General features: G+C 44.0%; 2 protein-coding genes across 10 annotated transcripts in view; both read right to left on the bottom strand.

The window, feature by feature from the left end:
- Nucleotides 1-1,956: 1,956 nt before the first annotated feature.
- DAPL1 (death associated protein like 1) lies at nt 1,957-8,504 on the bottom strand. 2 transcript variants are annotated; one of them, XM_050340390.1, is made up of 5 exons: nt 8,378-8,504; nt 6,187-6,274; nt 4,509-4,572; nt 3,418-3,568; nt 1,957-2,084 (listed from the first exon to the last, which is right to left on the bottom strand). In XM_050340390.1, the coding sequence occupies exons 1-4, from the start codon at nt 8,421-8,423 to the stop codon at nt 3,449-3,451; spliced, it is 318 nt and encodes a 105-aa protein (XP_050196347.1). In that variant the 5' UTR covers nt 8,424-8,504; the 3' UTR covers nt 1,957-2,084; nt 3,418-3,448. The 2 variants fall into 2 exon arrangements, with proteins under 2 accessions (XP_050196347.1, XP_050196346.1); XM_050340389.1 differs by lacking the exon at nt 1,957-2,084 and having other exon boundaries at nt 3,325-3,568.
- A 5,639-nt stretch (nt 8,505-14,143) lies between these two features.
- The window catches only part of PKP4 (plakophilin 4), a 70,469-nt gene continuing 59,713 nt past the window's right edge, over nt 14,144-24,899 (bottom strand). For 6 of the 8 annotated variants that reach the window (XM_050340374.1, XM_050340375.1, XM_050340370.1 and 3 more), the window contains 11 exons: nt 24,426-24,609; nt 24,005-24,122; nt 23,340-23,531; nt 23,037-23,210; nt 22,049-22,199; nt 19,923-20,118; nt 18,073-18,157; nt 17,847-17,964; nt 16,519-16,650; nt 15,754-15,827; nt 14,144-15,137 (listed from right to left, as the gene is read on the bottom strand). In XM_050340374.1, coding sequence (XP_050196331.1) covers nt 14,886-15,137; nt 15,754-15,827; nt 16,519-16,650; nt 17,847-17,964; nt 18,073-18,157; nt 19,923-20,118; nt 22,049-22,199; nt 23,037-23,210; nt 23,340-23,531; nt 24,005-24,122; nt 24,426-24,609 — 1,676 coding nt within the window. In that variant the 3' untranslated portion in view covers nt 14,144-14,885. The remainder of the gene's footprint in view (nt 15,138-15,753; nt 15,828-16,518; nt 16,651-17,846; nt 17,965-18,072; nt 18,158-19,922; nt 20,119-22,048; nt 22,200-23,036; nt 23,211-23,339; nt 23,532-24,004; nt 24,123-24,425; nt 24,610-24,899) is intronic. The other 2 variants (XM_050340369.1, XM_050340371.1) reach the window with 1 other exon arrangement.

Below are 24,899 nucleotides of genomic sequence, written 5' to 3'. Positions count from 1 at the left end.
ATGATGGGGCAAACACAACCTGAAATGACACAGAATGGAAGGCACAAAGAGGATGAAAAAGTAAGTTGTCTACTATTTAGAAGTTCAAAACAGTTTTTGTTTCCTGCTTAGCTCTTGTTATTAAGAATACAACTATAAGCAGGATACCTTAATAAAGAGGTAAATAAATCAGAGAAGTTAACGCACCTACCTGACAGTGCACCTGTCAAAATACAACAGGTGAAGAAAAGAGTGCCTTTCTTTGAAAAGGAAGTGCTCTTAATTATATAAACTGCTTAAATATATTTTATAATTAAGAAAAACAGTCAAGTTTGTTCTCTATACAGATCTTTCAGAATCCCTCCAAAGACCAGTAAGTGCTACTGACACAAAAAGTAAATACAAAACACTTCCTGTAATGCCCCCACAGGGGACACCACCTGACAGAGCAGGACATGGAACAGATCACTTGCCAGGATTTCCTGCTCCACAAGATCCATCCTACAGCAGAAGAGGAGCTTGCACCTGCTTCACATTTAGTAAACCCATGGTATTGAGTTTATCAAAACTAGACCTCCCAAATTCTTGTTAGGGCCTCTTTTTACCCCAGAAAGTTTTCCCCAGGCAGTACCTGGAAGTTCCTTTCCACCAAAGCCTGCCTTGTGCCAGACCATTGGGCATTCCCACACCTCCCTGCAGCAGCAGTGCCAGGACCCTTTAGCAGAGCTGTCCCATCCACAGTAATGACTGTACAGCTGCCTGATTTATGCCACAAAGGGGATCTCCTATAGCTCCCTTCTGCACCGAGCACATCATCTCTCCCGAATGTACTTCTCTGAACACTTAAATAACGTTCAACTTCATGGAAAGTAATGGTCATAGAGGCCCTGAGAATCAGATCCCACAACTTTGCACTGGCTATTGGTTTTCTTCAGAAACAAAAGGCCAAAGAATAGAATTCTGAAGGTTTTACTAATATTCTTTCTGTAGGAAGCATGTATCAGCCATTGGTATGTTAGATGCACTGTGCTATTTTTGGCCTTAAAAGTAAGAATAATTATTTGGCACATGGACAGCTTTAACTCAAGCCCCGTTTGATCACTGACATTCCTATTGATATTCCCTGCTACCAGCCTGGGGAGTGGAAGTGTGCTGCACAGGATACAAAAGCACAACTAGCTGTTTGCCAAACCCCATACCTAACTTCAGTATCCAATATGTTGCTGCTGTTGTCCAGGATAACACTGACAGCCATGTGGAAAGGACACTATGAAAAGATGACCCATTGACAATATAAACATTCTCTGAGTATCACTTTTCACACGAAGTGTGAATTTTAGCGTACAATTTAGCTACTATGGTCATGCATGGAGCTCAAGTGTACTCAGAACATGAGGAGGGGGGGGAACAGAAATAGCTAGGTTTTTTTCCTGAGGGGAATGACTCAAGAAAAAATTCAGACAGGCTCCAGAATGATCAGTGGATCTACAAATGGGAAAGCCACACAGACTACTCTGTCTAACTGAACAACAGAACTAAGAGCAAAAGATTGCAAATTTTCTGCTGCCAAAAGATGGGACTGTTGGTACAATTTTACCCTGGTTGAACCTGTTTTTATGGTATGTCTTTAGGACCACCATAATGTGGGACTAACATTTAAATTCAAAATAGATATTACTGAAACCTGCCCCAATCAAAAAGGATGAGAAAATTTTGCCTCCTCAAATTTTTGAAATTGGACCATATGCAATCAAAAATGCAGATTGGCAACAAGTGTTATTTAATCCATTTTGGTTTCTTAGGTGGAATTAGTAATGCAGATTAGTACTTCTGCACTTAAGCCAATGTGCTCACCATTCCCAAGTGCTCCCTGTGCAGGATGGTTAACTTGGCTACATGGGCAGACCCTCACTTCTCCAAGAGGAACAAGAGACACAACTTGTTTTCCTAATACTGGTAAGTTTTGTCTTAACTGTAGCACTGTATATTCACACTTGGGAAATCATGAAGCAGTTGACTTACCTTATCATCCCTGTGATTCATTTCAGGAAACACGAGATGGCTGCAAAGCGAGACTTACAATATGTATAAGAAGAATCATAAGTCTGAAAGTAGAGAATTGATGAATAGCAGGAGCAAAGTTCCAAATAACAAGATAAAGAACAAAGCAGTTAAGCAATGGAAGCAACAGCCACAGGAATGCAGAAAACAGAAAACTGACAGCCTAGGTCCTTGAAAGGGGGAAAACAAGATAACACTCTTCTTATCCAGGATATTATATATCCAGGTTTGACTGTTTCTGTGGTGAGAACTCGCCCCAGCCATTGACTTTGTCTGTTAAGTCATCACTGTAATAGTAAAAGCCACACCCCTAGCTCAGCCCCCCTGCCCACCAAGAGCCCACTGCCCACCGAGCATGTGCCACAACGTCTTGGGACACTACACCTTGAAACTGAAATGAAGAAAGGGGAAGCCAACAGCAACTTAAACCATGCAGTGAAGATCTGCTGTTGGCCTGAGCTTGTAACCATAGGTGTGCCTGGCTTTGTGTGCCTCTGTGCCAGCAATGAGGACTCACCACACAGCAGGACAGTATCACCCTGTGGCCAGAGCAGGACTTTCTCTATCATCGCTGCTGTGAGTGTGAGCAGGACATGGCTCGGGGGAACTGCCTGGACTGGGATTTACACTTGCTCCTCCCCGTTATTAAGCTTGAGCCCCCAGGACCCCACTGCTACCAGTCCATGCTCAGACTCATACCCCATCCTACCAATGCTATCTCCACACTCAAATCATGGCCTTCTGTGCACCTTGGCTCCTCCCTGGTACCTGCCCTCCTATCCAAAGGGTTCAGCTCTGAGTCAGGTACTTCCTTCCCTCATCTGCCCCAGCCCCAAAGAGGTTCAAACAGACTGTGCCCACTCAGTTCTTCCTGCTTGCTGGATCCCTGAAGAGAAGTTGAATTTCCTTACAGAAAGGAATGCAAGCAAGAAATATCTCTTTCCACTGCATGGAAATATTTCCCAGGACTTTCTGAATGACTTATCATGCAGTAAAAGCCTAAGGCATGCATTCAGCACACCCTGCACCTTTCAGTCAGGACCTGCTTTCTTAGTATCATGTTCACTTCAGCTTTGCTATCATTAAATTTAAAAAAAACCAACCCAAACAAAAAACTGCAGGGCTGACAGTTTCCATTCCTTCAGTCAAAACTCACACAGTAAGCGAAGCTGTTAAGACTTTTTGGCATTGAGCAATTACTACACACTAGAAACACCAGGTTAGACAGAAGCCATGATACTGTAATAAATCCTGAGTACATTTAGTAATTCTTCTAGTGTTTTATTGTAAGTAACAGAAACATAGCAAGATACAAGGCACACAACTTTTGAGCATTTCAGCACAGTGTGCTAAGTGCTATATAAAATAGGAACTCACTTTTCAGTAAATGAATATTTTAACGAGTATCTTAACATTTCCGTGGCTGTTGAATAATGTAAATTCTTTTAGGCAGTATGAACTTCTCCAAGGTAGGCTGTGGCTTTTGGTGAGCCACTTGTAATGCTGCTGCATGAATTTTGTGGCTCATCTGTAACATTAAACAAGGGAGAAAAAGGTTGTGATAGAATAGTTTTTCAGTTATTCTCTTCCTAAACTTCATCATATAGTTCAAAAACAGCAGTAAAACTTAAATCCACAAAAACTTCAAGTGATCAATACATAAAACTCACGGTGACTCAGTACACTTAGTTATATTTCTGTTTTCAAAGTGATATTAGTCTGCCTATCTTCAGTGAACTTTTTTTTCCCCCTTTCTTAGAAGTTCATAAAATGAGCTGCCGAGATAAGGAAAGCACAGCAAATAATCAATATGCCAAAGTTAACAGTGAGTTGATTCAAGTTCGCATTTTCCCAGCTTCAAAATCATCATCATTACAGTGTCTAATTATAACTTTCTAAACTACTGAGGAAGCTTCACGTATGAGATTCTGGAAACCAGCAGGAGAAGGAAATGGAAGGCCAGAACAGAGGGGATGGGGACAAGGGGAAAAGAAACAGATCAGTTGAATCTGTTCTTTTTAAATAATTCTAAGCCAAACATTCAGATTTACAGACTAAAGCTATAAACACATCTGTTGATGAAAGGCTTGTGTTGAAACAATGCAACTGATGTTTTACGGAGCTCAAGGGATGAGGAACTCTTGGATACTTCAGAATCTGAAGATTCTAAGTGTATAACAAGGAGATGGTAACTGTCAGATCTTCAGATCCCATGCAAATCAGAGAGCTGCTTGTGAAATGGGCTCTGGCAAAGCACAGGTGTAAGTCTGCACCACCAGCAGAACGAGAGCAGGTCCTTTTTAGACACCGAGCACCCCAGCCACACAACCACTACATAAACAGATTATTTCATCAACATTTAGTGGCAGATGACAAACCTACAACTGCCAAATGACAGCAGCTTAAGAATAATTCACTTTTTTTAGCTTTATGGAGAACCCCTGACTTGTTCTTCCAGACTTACTTACTTTGCTCAGTGCTTCTGCTACCAAGACACCCATGTTCTGAGGTTTTGAAAGACTGACAATAGCACTGTAAAGCAGAAAAAAAAAAGTATTTAGCATTTCCATCTCACAGAAACACTTGTCACTTCGATTTTCAGACTCAATACAAAATATTTTGCAATAGAAATTTAGGTCTTGGACTAAATCCTTTAATCACATTAAAGACCATATAATATCCAAAAAGGGCATGCTTTTCAGAATTGAACACCACAAAATCTGTGTTGCAGGCTGTTTTATTTGAAAATCTGTACATGAAATATCATCAAATACCTCAAAAAGGATTTTTTTTTTGTACACTGTGGAGTAGCTTCACAGAAGGTGAGCACTAATATCCTGAACTACAAAAGCCAACTTTGTAATTTTCTTGATTCCAATCGAGACCCATGAAAAAAATTCACCCCTCTGCTTTTAGGCAGTATTTACTTTCACAGCAGTTATCTGTCAAGCAAGAACTTTTTTCACAAGATTCTCCCATTAAGTTCTCCATATTCTAATGAAGACCACCATGTTACCAATATTTCACAAATAAACAACCTGTGGATATGAAATAATCTAGCTGAACAACAGAAAGCACTTTGGATTGCACATTCTTCTGATGAAACCATTATATCCACTGACACCTCTGTAGCTTAAAATGGAGCAGAGAAAAATCATTATGAAAACCAGATACTACAGTGTGACTCTTGAAAAAGCAGAGACTGCTTTAGTTAAGTTAATGATTCTGTGGATCAGGCAGGACATTTCCTACCGACATTGCAATTCAGCAATCAACAGTTTACTACACTGACAGATACAAGTTATTCAAGATCTGTTTATGCCATCAGGTAACTACAACTATGAAAGACAGTAGCAAAATTACACTCAGACAACTGGTAATAAGTAAAAAGTTGCTAATTCCAGAAAAAAAAACAACAATTAGTCAAAACTTCATGAACACCAAAAGTCATTCAAATTATACCCTCATATTCCTACATTGGTCAACTTAACCTTTTGTTAAGTGACATTTAAGAAAAGTGCATATATTTTAGAAAAATGTTCAGTCTGTGTTTGAAAAAGCTGTAAGAAAATACTTGGTTTAATGATGGCATCAACCCATCACGGCTACTTTATTGAAAAGTAGAAGCATGCCTTCATTTTTGGGGCAAAACAGCTCGATTACCCTTATGAAGTAGGAAACAGAGAAAGCCAAATTACATTTCAGACTGAAATATGGGCTACAGCCAATACAGGACATAACAGACTCTTTGTTAGGGGTGGGCAATGTAGGTTTAATTTCCTTCAGAATGTGGACAGCCTAAAATTCATTCTGATTTCACTGGAAACTATTTGACCACTTCTTTATTAGGCATAGGCAGGCAATACTTTGTTTTAATTTCTGATCCATAACACATGACAATAAAAATGACACGCAGTCTTTGCCTTTCATTGCAAGGCACTGTCCTTGGGTTTTGAACTTGGGTTTTGTTGTTTGTTTGGGTTTTTTTTAAGTTGATACTTATTTCAAAAGTTGCCTTTTATCTATATTTTGCACAAGTTAATTTAAGAATTAAACTCCCAGAGTCAAGGAGTTTTCTTTGTGTTCAAAGGCCATTACCTACAAACTTGAACTATGGGGCAGAGGGGAGCAGGCCCTGCAGAGTACCTTGACTTTTCTTTTCCTGGAGGTTTAGCAGTTTTTTCAACACGTCCATATTCTTGCTTTTTAGACACTCTCATACCTCCAGCTTTAACTGCAAGAAGAAAGTACAATTTAAGTAAAAAATCTACAAAATTACATACACTTGGAGAACAAAAGAATACTTATACCCCAGATAACTGTTAACCAGAAATCACCTGACAGTATTTATTTCCACGCTTCATTTGTACACATGCACGCACAGGAGTAGCCAAAGAGATCCAGTAAAGGCTTCAGAGTTTTGTGTCGTGGCAGACTTGAATCAACTGCCAGATACCATAATCAAGAAATCAGAGAGGTTTCAGTCACTGCTAACTATACTAAATCACTGTGTTATATGCATTCTTCCCCAGACACTATTACAATCTGAGATTTGTATTTTAAATATAAAAAAGAAAACCAAACCAACATCTGAACACTTTCAGGTTTTGGAACAGTATCACTAACAGCAATAAAGATTTCATGATTAGTTCAAGGTATCCTAGAATAAGTAATGCAAATAAGAACCAGCTGCATACTGCTTGTGTTCCAACATGTTTAATTATATTTTATTAAGATATCTGCCAATCACAAAACCAATTAGCACTAATTGAGCTACAGGCAACCTAACAATAACAATTTAAGTTCTGAGGCATACGTGAAAGTTCAATTCTGAACAAAGTTATCTAAAATATTCTCTTGAAAGAAACACTTTCTCCCTCTTCAGGAGGATATTTTAAATTCTGGGATACACTATATAGCTGTTTTGTAATTTGTTCTTCAAAGCATTGGAAAGCTATGTCAGAGTTTTAATACAGAGTTCAGTTTTGGGGTATTTATAAGTGCCCTGTTAGCCATGTAATCTAACAGTTAAAGGCCTAAATCTTTACTATTTTCCATATTTAGAACAACATGTATTTTTAAAGTAAAAAAAGAAAGGAGGAACATCCCCCCTTATGCCCTCCTACCAAATAAAAAAAAACAAACCCCAAACCAAAAAACAAACCCCCACAACACAAAACCAAACTCAACACATCCAGATTAAATAAAGCCAACTTTATTTAAACTTAAGCCCTGAGCTCAGCTGAATCCATGTCAGAATAAAGGTGTCCACTGGAACCACCTTGTTCACTTCATGCATGTTTCAAATCACTCCTGCCACCCCACCGCTCTGCCAGAGCTGCCCCACTGCAGTCACAGACACGCCTCACCACAACTTACTTGCACACTTGCAAGACTGCAAGCTGCAGTTCCCTGTCAGGGAGATTCAGGACGGCCAGAACCCGCCCCAGGTCACTGACTGCAGGGCTGCAAAGGCCCTTTCAGGTACGGCCCAGCCGTCCCTGCCACACGCACAGGCATCCAGCAAAGGGCTAGACACCAGCGAGGCTGAAAAACTACTTATATCATAAATTCACGTGAAAGTATGCTTAAAACCCCCAAAATGAACAAAAAATACTTTCAAGAAAGCAAAACACATCTTAGAGATACAGAGAGACACACAAGCCAGGCCTGTGCTCTTCGGACAGTAAGTGCTCCTCTTACAGCGGGGCGAACTCTAGTTCCTGTGTCTGTGGTGAGTGTTCCTCAGCTCTAAGGGCTGTCCCTCAGCTCTGCAGGTGAGCCTGCAGCAGCTCCGCTGTGCCCCAGGACAGGCGGGACACAGCGCACGCACTCGTGTGCTCCGCACAGCTCTCGGGCTGGCCCAGCAGCTGCTCACACTCTGTACGCATCTACAGGCTCCTCAAAAAAAACCCGGCGTGAGCTAAAACACTTGCTACAACTCCCTCACAACCCGCTACTAGCCCCACACAAGCCTCGCACGGGCAGCGCGGCGGCGGGAGCAGGCGGCTGTGCTCGAAGGCTCCCTCAGAGTGCCATCAGAGGGGGGAAAGGAAGTTTCTCACGTTACGACAGGAGGCGAGGAATAGGGCTGGCACCCTAAAAAGGTATTTCACTACAGGAGGACACCCGTTTCTGTCCCCGTCCCTCCCGATCCCCGAGGGGCGCAGCCCTGCTCCCGCACACCGAGCGCGCCAGAGACGGGCCGGGTGCGGGACCCGCCTCAGCCAGCCCCGCTCCCGCACGGCCGCTCCTCCCAGTGGAGGAGTGCCGTCTGTCCGGGACGGAGCGCCGGGAGAGCCCCTCACACCGCTCCCGGAGCCATCCCGGCCCCTACCTGCGGGACGGCACCGGCCCGGCGGGACGCGCCTCCTCCGTGCCATGGCGGAACCGGGAACGGCGCACCGGGGTCCGGGAGCGCCGAGAACCACGCACCGTTCCCGGCGGCAGCGCCTTGCACGGTTCGGGATGGGCGGGGCGGGGAGCAGCGCCGAGGGCGGTGAAGGGCGGGAAGGGCGATGAGGGGCGTTGACTGAGGGGCAGTGAGCGGCTGTGAGGGACGATGAGTGAGGGGCGCTGAAGGGAGTGAGGGGCGCTGAAGGGAGTGAGGGGCGGTGAGGGGAGGTGAGGAAGGGCGGGAAGGGCGATGAGGAGCGTTGACTGAGGGGCAGTGAGCGGCTGTGAGGGACGATGAGTGAGGGGCGGTGAGGGGAGCGAGGGGCGGTGAGGGGAGCGAGGGGCGGTGAGGGAAGGGCGATGAGGGGCGTTGACTGAGGGGCAGAGCGGCCGTGAGGGACGATGAGTGAGGGGCGGTGAGGGGGGCTGAGCGAGGGCGCTGAGGGCGGTGAAGGTTGAGGGCAGGGAGGGGCGGTGAGGGGAGTGAGGAAAATTATTGCTGTAGATTCAAAGGTCTTGATTCAATGAGGTAAATCTTCCTCTCTTCAGTCATTAGTATCTGCTTGAGACAGCAAAACATGGCATTGACATGCCCTCGTTAAAAAAAACCCAGTGACTTTAACAAAGATTGACGTTTTACACAACAAAGGCAGTTAAAATTATTTTTTCTATCCATTTTAAGGCCCTAACATACCATCAGAGGCAGTTTGACTCTTCTGGTCATTACATACTAACAAAGACGTGTTTTTTTCTACATCGGTTATCAAAATGATTCTCTTTCCCTTTTTTCTTAAGAATCTTCTCAAAACTCATAAACATTAAAAATACCTCACAATACTTCCTATTTCTACATTAGTTTTTGATTTCACCATTCTATTTCTACATTATTTTGTGATTTTACCATCTTTTATTATTAATGTATTACTCATATAATCCACATTCAAAGATCTTTATCTTGATGATCCTGCTGCCTATACCTTACTGAAACTGTATTTTTGGCTAAGATACAATAACTTGCATATCGATCACCTATCATGTCATAAATACAGGAGAGAAATAGCATGAGCAGGAAGGATATAAGTGCCAAGAAAGGACAGCAACAAAGCTGCTGGGTAAAGCCACATTAACGTTATAAAGAGTGGTCTGTCATTGTCAGTAGGTTTTCCAAATCCTGTGAAGTACAAAGGCTGAACTTCATCAGATTGAACAAGACATATGAAAGATCCAATTAATTTATTATAAAATTATTTATTAATTTAAGCTAGTCTCCTTGCATTTCAGGGTACAAAACTGACTCAAGTATTGATTATTGCCCTGGATGCTTAAAGAAGAAGCTTAATCTGTAGGCAATAACACAAAACTATACAGTGATACTCACAAGCTCTTGTAGTTAACATAGGAGAAAGAACCCCTTAGAATCAGAGACAGTTCCAAAACACTCGCAGTGCTGCAAAAAACACATGCAGCCTACCAGTGAGAGGCTTTACTCTGAAATCCAGCCCAGGTCACTGTTAGAGATTTCTCTCTGCTGTGAGGAGTTACATAGCCAAAAAAAAAGTTTCAAATCCCACTTTCTTTCCAGGCCTGTAAAAACTTACTGTCACACTCCAAAACCACAACAACGTAGCCTTTTAGAAACCCATCAAACTTAGGAGTTATACTACTTATCCTGTATAAATGTTTCACAGAATTTATTTTAAAAAAAAGCCACCTTTCATAATGTTTTAATTATCATGTATTTAATCACTTCAGCCAAAAGATCCAATTTTGTCATTCAGAAAACATAGCCTGAATTTCATTTGTTCTTTGAAAAGCTGTGATATGAAATTAACTCTTTGGCCACAGTGAAGTCTCGCTGTCTTCAGCAGCACCATAATTTCACCTTAGTTAATACAGAACATCCATAAAATGACATTTGTATTAAACATATTTTCAAAGGGATACCACCAGTGATAAAATTTGATACCAATGAGAATAGCATCCAAAACTGCAGTGAACTGAGAAACTTCCATTACTTTTATTTGTTGCTTAATATAGAAAATAGTTATCATTTGTTGTAGTAGATTTCAGGGGAAAATTTCCCAGCATTGGTGGCTCAAGCAGACTATTTATGTGTGATTTTACAACATTTCCCTAGTATGAAGTAAAAAACATGAAAGAGAAGAGGGAGTAAGAAACTGGTAGAGATTTACAGCATGACAACCATTTATGGGTAACTTCTATTGGCTTGGATTTTTAGAGCAGGAAAAGTGAAAGGACATCCAGTCTAAAACAGATCTGAGATTTAATTCTGTGTGTATAAGGCAGGAAATAGCTTTGCAATGCAGCAATTTCCTCCCTAGAAAAGCAACTTACTTTGCAAATATTAAAGTCAATAGTGCTGCATGTCTCTGCCCGTAAGCATTTAGCCTGAAGTGCAAGATGGCAATTTTGATTGGGGAAATAAATTCTTTCAGATAAAATGATCTGCTGGAGAGATAACAAAAGAAGCCTATTCTGAAGTACTTGGTCAGTAGTGAGGGATTTTCATATTCATGTCACTTTGCATCAGCAGAAAAACACTGATTTCCCAGTTTATTTACCTGAGGTGTTTGTATCAGATAGGTGAAGTTTCATTACTTACCACACAAGGCAGTCATGTAACACAGCTCTGGTGTACTGCCTAAAGCATTAGTAATGACAAGGTTTAGTGCCATTGTACATCTGTTCCAGGAATTCCTGGGAAAAGCATGGGAACTTGGTTTAAATGAGAAATCATAAGTTCATGTTGTGGATTTCTTACAATATGAAATACAGTTTACCATTTCTTTTTTATTTTTCTTCCACCCTTTCGATTTCAGTACCTCTGTTGCTGGTTACTATTTTTAAACCAGAAGCTGCTGTGGTATCTACATAGTACTTGCTGGAGCACCTCGTTCTTGACAGAGGGGGGCAGACACAGGATTTTAACTGTGATAAAGAGACAAAAGTCAAAGGAAATTTTCCTGAGTGGTGCTCTCAGTGCTCTGGGACTCTTCATCTTTCCTGACAATTCCTCCTTTAGAATCTACATTCTACAGGCAGGTTATTACCTGACTGCAAAGTCTGAGAAGTCACTTGGCAGGATCAAGAATCAACATGTTCCCAAGTAGACTGTGTGATCTAATCTGGCTAACAGCTATTAGCATAATTATACACCAGGCATAGTCCACATCTAAACCAAGCACTCAGCACAAAGACGTATGGAATACCTTCCTCATGTGTCAGGTTTGAATTCGGCTCCCTCTGTTGTTAAAATCTATTGCTCATGACTCTGCAGTATTTTCCCTTATCCATCCTATCTCCAGTATTGCTTGTTTTCAAATGTCAGAGTTACTAGATTGTGGCTACTGATATAAACTGATAGTAATTTTACATCTGGTAATTGAATGGTGAAATACTACTGCTGTTTTCTTAAGTTCAGTGACAGGTGGGCAATACCTTTTTCAGTTGAGTCAACAGAGCCAGACTTAGAGGCTGCAGGAGCCTGATGGAGACAATAAAAATTCTGGTGCAAGTACATGGATTATTTTTATATTCTGGTGCAAGCATATGGCTTGTTTTTTATTAACACATGCTTTAATTCCCTCTCCCTGGGTTTTATTTTCTGCTTATAGTAGTTCAGCACAAAATGAACAGTTAGGGAGAACATTACTGTTAAGTGTCTAAAGCATGGACAAGACCCATCAGTGAAAGCAGCCATATTTTCAGTGGGTTTGCATTGATATAATTGCTCACTAGTGCTTGTATTATGCATCTGACAAAATCTGTAGGATTTACATCTGTAAAACTTACCAGTTTCTTGTAGGAGACCTGACAAGTTCGAGAACCTGTGTCTGATCTGGATGCCAGTGGTTTCCCAGACTACAAGAGAAAAAGAATCGTCCAGGCACTGTATGATGATCCTGAAAGGTAAAGGGTAATATCATTAAGGAGAAGAACCATACTGGATCATTTTAGTTATAGAATCAATTTTTTTTTCACAGAAGGACTGAAAAGATATCTTTGTTATCATGTGTTTTATCCACCCAAGTGCCCTTTTTCAAAAAAGTATCGCTGGGTAATGGAATAAGTGAATCAATTCTAAAGAATTAAATTGCAGCACCCTGAGCTGCAAGGGAACATTGCACAGATGTCACGATTTCTGTTGTATCATAACTTTGTTTCCTCAAAGTAGAACACGAGAATCCCCTGCATTTTTTTCCTGTTTAGCATGGGTTTAAACTTTCACCTTCAGAAGAGTCAAATGGTGGGAAGCAAAGGAAAGAAAAATATCGTTTAGTATCTTGCAATTTGTATGTATCATGTGCTGTTAAACTCCTTGGAGCTGGCCAGCTCCAATCACTTCTCATCTGTCGTTCTTTCTACACAAGCACAGAAAAGCAACTTTTTATGTCAGTGATGAGCCATTAGAGGCACATGACAGTCAGAACTTCATAGTGGACCTGTTTGTGAATAAGAAATGTACCTTTTTCTTGGGGGGGGGTGTTATAAATTGGCACTTAATGGAGTAAGTGCCATTGGAATAGCAACTTCCTGAAACAGCCGTGATGGTGGGATACTCCTTGGAGGGATGTCAGTGAGCTGGAAAATGTGTTTGGAAGGAAACTATGTTTGTGTGAGCAGCACCTCACATTTCAGCTGACAAGTTAACTTGCACACCCTCATCCTGTGGGAGCAGTCCCCGTATCTTTAGGCATTGTATAGGAGTTGAATCAACTCTTCATGGGGTTTGAGCAGAAAGAAATGCTTAGAATGGAGAAAGAGAACCAAATATTCCTGTTCCTCACATTCCCCTGTAGAGCTGAGATGTGATTAATTCCTCAATTTTCTTTTTCAATTTCAATCTCTGCATTTTTTTTTCCCAAACAGACAAGAGAAACTATTGTCTTAATTGCTTGCATGAGCCATGTCACTGAAGATTTAGTGTGCAGAGTCAGAGCATGCTCATTGGCAAGGTATTTTAGCACCCATCATCATCAATCTTTGAATTATTACATCCTTTTGCTATGGGGAAAGAGTCTATTTTGAAATATTTGCAGTGTCAGAGTTCACAGTGGAAGAGCAAATGCTTAGTCCTTAGCAGGACCTGTTTCAACAGAAATAGTGAACCTGCCATGTCACCCAATCCCGCAGCCATTCTGCTTACCTGCTCTCATGTCACTGGTGCCATAAGGATACTGGAAACACTGGGAACCCAAGGGAAGTGCAGTGATGAGGAGCAGTAATAGTGGTTACAGACAGTATAGAGGTAACAGACTGTTCAGCACCAGGACAGTGCATGATTTAGGTACTTAAATAATCAAACATTTGTATTGGAAAGAAACCCAAGCAGAAGGTAGTCAAAATGGAGGCTGTAATTTCTATGATAGCAAGGTGACCTTCATTTCCTTGGGAAGAGGAAAGGGAGGAGTTGAGGAGCGATGGAAAGAAAACAGGCTTCAGTTCTAAAGTACCTTGGATTGCCCATATCAAAAATAAAAGCACAAATCCCGGTAGGAAGGTGCAGGATTTAGCACTTCGGGCTGCCAGCCTGACACGTTTCCACTGGAGAGAGCTGGGAAAAGGGCCCAAATGCTTTGATATATTTAACCTGCTTAAAAACATACAATTAGAATTCATGATCATGGTATTTGTTTATGAATATCACACACAGAAAATAATAAGAAAAAAATGAACAGGGAACAGCTTTCCATGGATGAGACTTCCATATTTATTGTTATTCCATGTGCATAGAAAATGGCAGTGAAGTTCCTTATGAAATAGGCTGGGAATGGGAGACGTGTGGATATACTGGACCGGACTTTGTGCTTCAAAATTACACGATTCATTTTTTAAAGTTTGGGCTTTTTTTCCTCTTAAAATTCATAACATTTTCTTGGATTTCTTCTTGTGCACTATATTTCAGATTCCTTTTCCAATGACACACTGCATTACAAATGGATGGCACTTGAGACCGAGGTGGCGTTTCCATATTTACACGCACGCAGAAATGTACATGACGCAGTAGCATACAATCCTGACATTTAGTAATAGCAAGGAAACAGGGGCAGCCAGTGGATTTTTTCTGTACAAACTATCGGACCAAGACTTTTATTCACATAAAAAAAAATCAGCTTTGATTTGTTCTGACCTACACACTTTCCAAATTCATTATACTCAATTCTCAAACCTTTCATCACATCGCCCACACCCTCACCAGACTACAGGAGCTACAAGTAATGATACCTAACACCTAAACAGAGCAAAACCATCCCTGCCAGTTTTTCCTCCTGACAATTCCTCACTCAAAAAAAAAAAAAAAAAAAAAAAAAAAATCCTCCTTGTTCCTTCTTGTCTTTCACTTTCACATTTCATAACCAAAGCAACTTGGGGCCGTTCCAGTCCTTCTCGAGCCAGACGAGAACCACGCTGGGTTGTTCTCTCTGGTGCTACACCCAGGAGTCAGGGGAGCCCGGGTACTGTTCTGCTCGGTAAGAAGATCGTCTGGTGGAATAAAAGTCTACATAATTGGTGGTTGATTTCAGTCCGTACTGTGTTGTGTAATCTGAAGCAGCAGGAAAGTGAACTCTGTCATCGAAGTAGGGGTCCTCGTAGCTGTGTGGAGACTGCAGGTACAACCGGTAGGCATCGTAGTTTTTCCTGGTGGTATCTTCTTGGCTGTAGTATAATTGCTGATGCTGCTGGTAAAATGATAGAAAAATAAGCTTTCAAGGTATAATTAACAGAGAAAATACTTCTTTCTCAAACTCACACACATTGTAAAGAGCCTTTCCAAAGTGCAGCTCTACCAGCGACCGTAACACAGGTTACTCTGTCACCTTCATGAAATGGACCCAAGAAAATGGTCCATTTCCCTGAGCCTGCTGCACGTGTCCTCTCACATCACTGGGAAGGGAGGACAATCTGAGCACAGGTGTAGAAGGTACAGAACCTGACCATACCTACCAACCCCCCCAGGCCCAAATTAAACCAGAACAGAGGTCTCAGCCCGCCGTGAGAACTCATAAGGCAGCAGGCAGGCCCAGCAGCCCTAAGGCAGGCACGGCAGCCCCGAGGTGGGCACGGCAGCCCCGAGGAGGGCACGGCAGCCCCGAGGAGGGCACGGCAGCCCCGAGGAGGGCACGGCAGCCCCGAGGAGGGCACGGCAGCCCCGAGGTGGGCACGGCAGCCCCGAGGTGGGCACGGCAGCCCCGAGGAGGGCACGGCAGCCCCGAGGTGGGCCCAGCGCCGTGAGCTGGGACAGGGCGATGCCCAGAGACACAGCCTCCCGCTGAGCCAGGGCAGCTCTGGCCTCACCTGTAGTCGTCGGTTCTGTTCTCTCGCTGGAGAGGAGTAGGAACTGATGTAAATTGGGGAAGCTTTGCTGGAACCTGGCAGAAAACAGTTTAAGGCATAAACTTTAGTCTTTGTTCTTGCACCTCTTAAGTCTATTGGCTTCTATTTTGCCTATAATGTAGCACCTAAACAATTAACTGCAGATTTTAGCAACTACTAAAGATATAATGTAATAACAGAATAAAGGCAAATGTTGTCCCTCAGCACAGTTACAATCAAGCCAAGAGGCTTTTTTATGTTGCTCTTTTTTGTTTTACAGATTCATAATGTTTAAAACAAGGCATTTCCTTCTCCTTAGTGACAATCATATACTGGTGTGTGACTTGTATCACATAGTGAGAAGGAAAACGGAGATCAGAGAAAAGATTCTGATCTTTTGGTATAATTTGGTAATATAATGTTACAATATACAACTGCACGTTATAATTTATGACATCATCATATAAGGTGAATAATAACAACACAATTTTCTGTAATAGTATTTTAAATAAAAATAAGAATTCCAACCACCTCTCACCTCCCAGTATACAAAGGGATCTACTCTGGTCCTCAGGCAGTTTTACAGAGATCAGCAGAGCCCTGATCTGTGCCACAGCAGCAAATACAACCAGTGGAAATGGGAAGCAACAGTTGCTACAACCAGCCCGCCACTGGAAGTGCCTGTATGTGACTGAACTCCTCCCCCCAGGAGCCTTTCCCTGGTGCAGTTCCCAGCTGGTCCCTTACCAGTGTAGATGTCCTTGTGTGCCATGACATCGCCCTGGCTGCTGTAATACTGCAGAGAGGGGTGTGTCCTGTCGTACTCGGGCCGGGGCTCCCTGATCCCCAGCAGAGCTGGGGACGAGGATGTGCTGCCAACTGGTGGGAAAAGAGAGGTTCTCAGAAGAAACAGATGCCTTTCACACACCCAACTTTCCTCACCCCTTCCTGCCCTGAGGATTCACAACCAGGAGGTGGGAAAGGACAGAACAGTCACAGCTGTTCCTGGGTGAACCACCCCAGTGACAATTTCCACTGCCTCCCCTTGGCCTTGTCACGCTCTGGAGCAGGAAAGCAACACTTCCTATGAGGAGTTTTTACCAAGTAGTCTTTGAAGTACAACAGCCTCTCAATATTATGTTAGAGCTGCTCATCTACTTCCTACTTGCCATTAAAAGAACTGGAGTAACACAGTTGTTCTGCTGGTGTATCCGGGAGAGAAAGTGCCCAGATAGGACTGTGAGAGTCGGTATCGGAATCTCCTTTTACACTTGGGTAGAATCCAGTCAGTTCCCTGAGCCTACGCCGTACTTGCTTCCTTGGTGGTTGAGAAGAACTCTGGCATGAAAGACACTATAGTTTACTTCTTGGAGGAAAATAAATCCCTTGTGGAGCCCTTGTTTTTCAAGTCAACCATGTCATGAAGGAACGTGTGAGGGCTGTTACTTTTATGTAAAGAAGTAATTAAACAAGAGTATTGTAGGAACTGGCCACTGATTTTAGCAGCCATGGTAGGTGGGTATTTCTCTGTATTAACACAGATCTGCTCTAGAGAGTCTTGAGAAGAGTAAATTGGATAAAATAAAATGCGAAAGGAAGACAAAGTAGAAGGCTTCATGTAGGTTTTGTATCAGCCCTCAGGAAGATCTAAATCCTAGCACTTAAGGCACTAAGGGAACAAAGGCGAGAAATAAACGAGGAGGAGTCAGAAAAGTAACATTTTTGTATTTGGTTGCTCATCCTAACAGGACATGACACACTTGGGAATGACAACGGGCTCCTCGCTGCGGGTCTGTTGCTGTTTCTGCTGTCAGGTACCCACGTCCACAGTGCCCACACAGCGCAGGGGGAGCAGCTCTGGAGAGGGCAGTGGTTGGCACAAACATCCAGCTGAGCACACTGAGGATCTCACTGTGCAGGAACAGCCCAGGGAACACCCAGAGCACCGAAGTACTTGACTCAAGAACCAAGGGGAGACAGCCTGACCTCCATGTTTTAGATGGAATTAGTAGCAACCAGAGGCTCTTTGAGTTAAAAACATGGAAAGCAGGTCCCCTTCGCCCTCCCTGACTGACCTGACTGCATGACAGGTGACATCTGCTGATTGCCTGTGGATAGAGAAGGGTGGGACTTGAATCTCTCTCTCTCCAGTGTTGATACTGGTGTAATAAAGTGACTTTGATTCCATCCATCCTGTGGAGTGGCAAAAAGAAAAAAAACCATCAGAATAAATGGCGAGTTATAAATAAAGGAGGAGTGTCTGTGGCACCATTTTCCCTGTAGGCTGATTCTGTACTTCACCTTTTTGTAAATGCTCCGGAGGTCTCGGTACTGCCACAGTGTGTTCAGGACCTGGGCCGCCGCCTTGACAACCTTCAGTGAGGACCTGGGCAGGGGAAGAGTGTTGCAGTGCGAGAAAGCCACTGAATTCCACTGCAGAAGAACAGTGTTCTCAGCTCCATAACAGCCCCACCCTGCTGCCATGGGCCAGGCCAGCCCTGCACCACCAGTGTGAGCACAGCCCAGCCTGGAGATCAACTCCACAGCCACTGCCCTCTCCAGCCTGGAATGTTCCCTTCAGGTCACCCATGTGAGGAACACAGAGAGAACACAGTTGAAATTACTGCTGTCAGTGTCTACAAGAATTAAAAATCATTAAAGAAACATTCTGTGTAGTGCATTCCATAAAAATGGAGACTTTAGCGTTTAAATCACTACAAAACTCCTAAAAGCAGAAAAAGAATAAAAAATAAAAGAGAGCTGCTATTAAAAATCTCCAGGCATCCTCACAGTGAGTCTGTGTTCTCAGTTCTCTGCTGCACTGCTGGAAGCTTTGGTTGGGAAAACACTTTTTCACTATCAAGAGCAAGACAAGGAAAGTTGCTGCATCTATTATTAGAAACAAAAGCAGGGTATCTTTTCATAGAGAAATGGAGTAAGCTGGGAATGGTACTGCAGTAGTGACCAGACATTAAATGCCACAGCATGGACATCTGTGGTAAACATAGGCCTCTGTCTGTCACTGTGGATTCATCCAAATACAGCGTTTGGAAGAAAACACTGAAAAAATGCAGTTGAGAGTTAATCAATGAGTAGATATCGACTGTTCACAAGATCTTAAATTTGCTTAGTTTACTTCATTGCTTCATAAATGTAAGTGCAGATGCAACTTCACATGTTGTCTCCACAGAGCAGCATGGTCATAGAATGGATCACTGCACCCACACCTGCAGCTGGAATGAGCCTGTGTCCCTTGGACATGGAAAGTGATATAAACTGTGAATCCTCAAAACAGCCCAGCTCCTGGTGAGACAGACCGTGCTAAAAACTTGGTGTGGTTAATTCACACTGACCCACGTGTCTGAGAAGAGATCCCTTCCTCTCCTTTACCATCTGATCCAATCTAGGAACAGCATGCAGGGCTGACTGTACCACCAGTGCCCCACTGTCCATGGGAGGACAGGTGACAACCTGGTCTGTGCAGGAGCCCTGCTGAGATGGAGCACAGTGACCCTGAGCACATCCCACAGCTCTGGGGTCCCTGGGGCCTCCTGCTGCCCCACCACAGGCTCCTGTTCCTTGGCTGCCCCATTCTCACAGGCTTCATTCCCTGTACACAGCCACGATGCCAGCACAGAAGTTGGCTCACGGCGCCCTGGAGCCCAGGGCTGGCACAGTGGGCAGAGCCAGCCCCCCTCAGCCAGCTCTGGCCTGCCAATGCTGTCCCAGGGGATCCCCCAGGCCACGTTCTCTTTCCACTGACCAAAGGACTGCACCAGATACAATGAACAGCTGCTGGAAACATCCTGACAAAGGTGCCCACATGGTCTGACTTGAAAAAGCTCCAAGTATTTGATTATTCTTGTAGGTGTTTAAGAGGGGGCAGTTTAACTCATTCCCCCTGAAGAGGCCCCACGACCATGGTTACTGTGGGCAGCTGGAGAAGCCTCCAGAAGCTTTGGATGGAGAACACCCTGCAGAGCACAGCGGCACCAGCTGCCCCCTCCCTCCCAGCGTCCTTCCAACTGTCAGCTCCTCAGATCCAGACTGCAAAAGCAGGTCTTTTTTTCACTCAAAAAAACCATCATGCAATCTTGAGCATTTTAAATGGAACCAGAGCCAGTTCAGGGATGAGCGTTGCAGCCACTCACCTGTCCCCTCTCCCCTTCGTGATGTTGACCAGCTTCTCGATGCCGCCGGTGTCGGCGAGGGCCTTGGCGTTCTCCATGTTCTTGCTGGTGACCTCGTGCAGGGCGCAGCAGATGGCGGCCACCGTCTCGTCCGACAGCACGCTCGGCCCGTTCCCGCCCGGCAGCCGGTTCACCAGGTCCCGCATCGCGTATTTACCTGCAAACCCCCAGAGAACCGGGTCAAGCCCACAGGCTGGGACTGCAGACCAGAAATGGCAACAAACGGCAGCTGAGGGCAGTGAGAACAGCACAGGATCAAACCCTGCCAAGAGTTCACATTTTACACTGAGTCAAGAGAGATCAAAGATCCATTTTTGAATTTTTTTTTCCTTTTAGCTTAAAAGTGTGAGAAGCTGAATTAAAATAGGAGTATTTGTAAATAAGGATTATTTGGAGAAAGCAGAACTGTTCAAGGAAAAACATTAGGCTACTTGACAGAGCGGTGCACATTCCTGAGCTTCATCTGTGGGAAGGTTAACGGAATCTTTACGTTAACTGGGAATTCTTTCTTTTGGATGCTCTTTTCACCTTATTTGTTACCTGTCAGAGCTCAGCTCTGTCAGACTCCAGCTGCTGACTGATGCCAGGGATAAGCTGCAGACAAGGGACAGAACTAAAGGTAAGGCTTGGTTTTTTCCTGTTTAGCTGTTAACTGAATGATTGATTTATTTTACTGAAGATGTATATTTGTACATAACAGTGAATGATGAAGAGGCTTTGCACAAAGCCATTCACTATCTATTTGTGTAATGTGCACAAAGGGGAAAAAATACCCAAAAAGGAAACCTGCAAGCAAAAGGAAACCCCCTGGAAAACCATCCCCCCAATGCTGTCTGCAGCAGCACCCTAGCAGTGCCATTCCTTTAGCAAGCTCACCCACACGCTGCATGTTCCAACTTATATTGCTACTTGCTGGAGTCCTCATCTCTCACTTCCTTCAGTGTGACCAGGGGAGCCCATTGCTCCTGCCCCACACAGGCAGAGAAGCTCCTAAAGAGGATTTCTTGCACAGGTGATGTGTTTTATACAGAGATCAGATTCAGAGTGTATCTGGAAGCCAGAAATTCTTTCAGTTACAGCTTTGACTGGGAGAGGGAATAGGTGGAGGAACATTCCTGAACTGAAAATTCCGCCAGGAATGCAAGAAATGCCCTGACAAGAGAGCGTCACCCGAGTTTGACCCGCACAGGGCTGGTGCTACAGAACAGGAGTCTCTCTTTACTAATTCCTCATGCACTGCAGGAAAACATTCTCTAAATGTCCCAGATGGAGAAGCTTCAGAAACAGATAAAGTTCTGTCCACCTGCATTTCTGTTTTTGAGAATAACGATCCTCCTATCTGTATAAACAGTTGTTATATCCCTGTCCCAAAAGTCTACACACAGAAAATGCTTCTGAAACAAAAAGGAGACTTTTTTAGACCATGCCATGTGTTAGCAGGGTCCACTGAAGCCACAGCAGCCTGAGGCTGAGGCACGTTCAACACTAACAGACTGAGGTTCCTCATCAAGGCAGGAAAGATTGTTTGAGGTGTTTTCAATGCTAGATGAGAAAGGCACAGATGAATGCTTAAAGTGTTAAATATTAGAATTGACAAGTGAGAAACAGAAAGTTCTTCTAGCAAGCAGCCCTTAGTTCAGCAAAGGCATACATACTGCTCTATATCTGGGTATTCCTGGACAAACTTTACCAGAAGAGGATTTCTTCCCTCTCTCCCTATCCAGTACTGTTAAGCAAAGCACTGCTGTCCTGGCACCAGAGCTGTCCCACCCCTGAGAGCATGGCAGGGACCCGGACCCCCCGAAAACGTGGGCGCTGAGCTCCAAGGAAGTTGAGCTGCGTTTCCATCCCATTTGGCACTGAGGCTTTCCTGTCCAGTTTGGCTGAGCTGAGGGGACTCCTGTCCATCAAAAGTGGCCAGTGGCCAGCAGCAACACTGCTCTGAAAAGCTGCTACTGTCACAAGGATTCATCTCTGTGACACAGTAACATCCGGTGTGCTGTTCCCATCAGTGCAGTCTCACCCTGGGCTTTCCCCCAAAGGACATCGCGGTGCCGGTGCTCTCCCCCAGGGCGGTCTGTACGTACCGATGAGCTCCTTGTTCCGGACATCCAACGCCATGTTCCTTAGGGCAGTTGCCACAGAGGACACCACTCTGTCATTGTCCATCCTCAGCAGCTCCACGAGGATGGGCAGCCCCTTCTCCTTCCTGACGGCGGCGCGGATGTAGGCTGCGAACTGACACAGAGCCCCGTCACCCCAGAGCCCCACAGCGCCACCGAAACAACCTCGGCTGCACCGCACTTCTCAGGCGTGTTAGGGGACACTGCCAGTAAAGATGACATGTTCAGTGTGTGCCTTTTCTGTGATTATAAAGAGCTGTCTCTCTGCCATTTTTCACTCATTCCTTTTACAAAGCACTGCTTAAAAAGGGAGAAAATACCTGAATGGATGACAATCATTGAAAAGAGAGCAGGGCAGTCTGGGTTTTGTTTGTTAGATTTGGGGTTTTTTTAAGACCAGTTTTATATTGGCCAAACTTAAAAAGCTTAGTTGGCTTGCTGCAAGCAAAAGAAGCAGTTTATGTTTGCTGGGTTTTGTCCTCTCTCCATGACAAATACATAACATCAATAAAGTGTTCTCATGTGCTGCTTTTGTAGCATATTCTATGTAATGACCAGAATGTATGGAAAGAAATAATGGAATAGGGAAAAAAGAAAATTTATTTGTGCTGGTTTTATTTCAACAGCACCTTCCCACCAGAACTCAGAGCTAGAAGATGTCAGAAGATTATTTTGACCCACTATATGCTGGAAGGAAGTCTTTTCTGTTTATTTGAAACAAATGGTACCAATTTCAAGGCCACTTTCCATATGGCTCTTCCTGCCCCCTCCCCTTTCCCAGCTTTTCACTGTGGAAACATGACTGCAGCACATGAGCACTAATGCACAGACAGGAGGGCAATGCTCAGGTGCACGTGAGAAAACTGCTTATTTCCCCCAAACACACTCCAAGATCTTATTAGAAAAAGCAACCAGAGTACAAGGAGAGGAAGAGGAGGAGGAATTCCCATACCTTCCAGTTGCCTGCAGAGAGGTTCTGGAGAGATCCTGCAGAGCCCTCCAGAGTGGCTGGGTTGGAACTCTCTGCCAGGAGCGTCAGGTATGGCTTCACCACCGATGGGTGCCAGAGCATCTCCACCCCTTTAGGAGACTTGGAAAATCCTGGGATAGGGCCAACTCCGTCCCACTGAGAAAGGAAAACAGATTTGTAACGACACAAAACACAAAACCTCCATTTTTATTCAGCATAGGATCATTTTCATCAAGATACGTCCTCCCCCACCTGAGGCATTTGCAGTACAAGGGAAACGCAAACCTGATCCTCCTGGGAAGTTTTTTTTTTCTTCTTTTTTTTTTTCCCCCAGCAGCTTGGCTCCGAGTCTTTGCTTGGTGACTCCTTTCCCAGCAAGTCATCCAGTTCATTGATTCCCAGCAGCCGCGCCTGGGGCACCTCCAGCTCCAGGCGGTAGGAAAGGTTCCTCAGGGTGCACACACAATTCTCCACTGTCTGAACCAAACCAGAGAGATGCCTTGTCACCAGTTCTTTCTCACACAGAGATAAACTAAACCAAAGCCATCCAGTAGAGGTGAAAAGGCGCTGGGAGCACAAGCTCTAAATTCTAATGCTGGGCTCTGGCCAGTGCTTGGGCTGTTTCTCTGGGAAAGCTGCAACATCTCTTAAATCTGACAATATTTATAACAGTGGTCTCTGCTATAGTGGCTTATTCTTTAGTATTCTGAAAATAAAAAGCACAAAAGCTTATTATTATTTTCTTGAGGCATGACTTCTGCAGCACGGCTGCAGACGAGAAGCGGCGCTGTGCTCTGCAACTGAGTTTGGCTGTGCCTCCAACACCAGGGCTTGGGAACGATGCCACTTGAGCTACGGACACCACCCTGCTCAGCTGAGCCACACAAAGCCCCAGACATCCCACCAGGCAGTTCAGCACCACAATATCTGCAGGTGAGACACGCACACACCTTGCTGTCGTAGTCTGAGGTGTTCACACAGGTGTGGATCACATAGAGCAGAGAATCGACAAGCCCCTCACAAGACCTCATCTGCTTCCGCGCCTCCTCCCCAGCAGAGCTCAGGTTCCTGAAGGTGGGAATAACCAAGGAACATGGTATATGCAAGGACAGACAACCATTTATTAGACAGTTTGCAGAAAGTTTTGATGTAGTTGATTGGTAATTAATCAGTCAGTAACTGTTAGTGACTAACTTGGTTATTTTCATATTTTTTAACAGAAAAAAAAGAACAATTGGAAAAGCAGCCTAAATGATGGAATTCTGTAATTTATAGAATAGAACAACTCGTCTGTTTTTAAAATTACAGTATGAAAAGGACCTGGACAACATGACTAGTCCTTAAAAGGGAGTCTTCTAGAAGAGTAGATACCTCAGGCATCCCGTTGTATTGCGTAGAACAAGAGAAGTCTGGAATTTAATTTTATGATCATCATCAAAGGAGGAGCTGTTCCATCCCGAGTGGGGCACTATCACAGTGTTTGTCAGCGTAGACAGAGCGTCTCTAATGATTGTCATCTTCACAGCATCACAGGAAGACAAGTTCCAGAGAACCCCTTAGAAGAGATTTCCATTGCAGTAAAGTCAGCAGACACTTGGCAAACAAACATGAAGCAACATTCAAACTTAAAAGACATCACTTTAAATATGTGATGTGATTCTAGAGCAGGCAGAACTTGGAGAGCCAGCACCCAAAAAGGACGAAAGCAAGGTGGAGCAGTGGAGGAGGGTATTGGGTCTTTTCCGATGGTAAGAATGGCCTGCCCTGACACTCCTGCTCCCTCGCACCGTACGCCAGGACATCAGGTACTGAACAGCAGAGTGGACGTAAGAAATTTTCTTCCTG

Source organism: Myiozetetes cayanensis, unplaced genomic scaffold (genome assembly GCF_022539395.1).
Source record: "Myiozetetes cayanensis isolate MyiCay16 unplaced genomic scaffold, myiCay2020 scf9, whole genome shotgun sequence".
NCBI lineage: Eukaryota > Metazoa > Chordata > Aves > Passeriformes > Tyrannidae > Myiozetetes > Myiozetetes cayanensis.
This window is presented reverse-complemented; position numbering and strand designations above follow the sequence as displayed.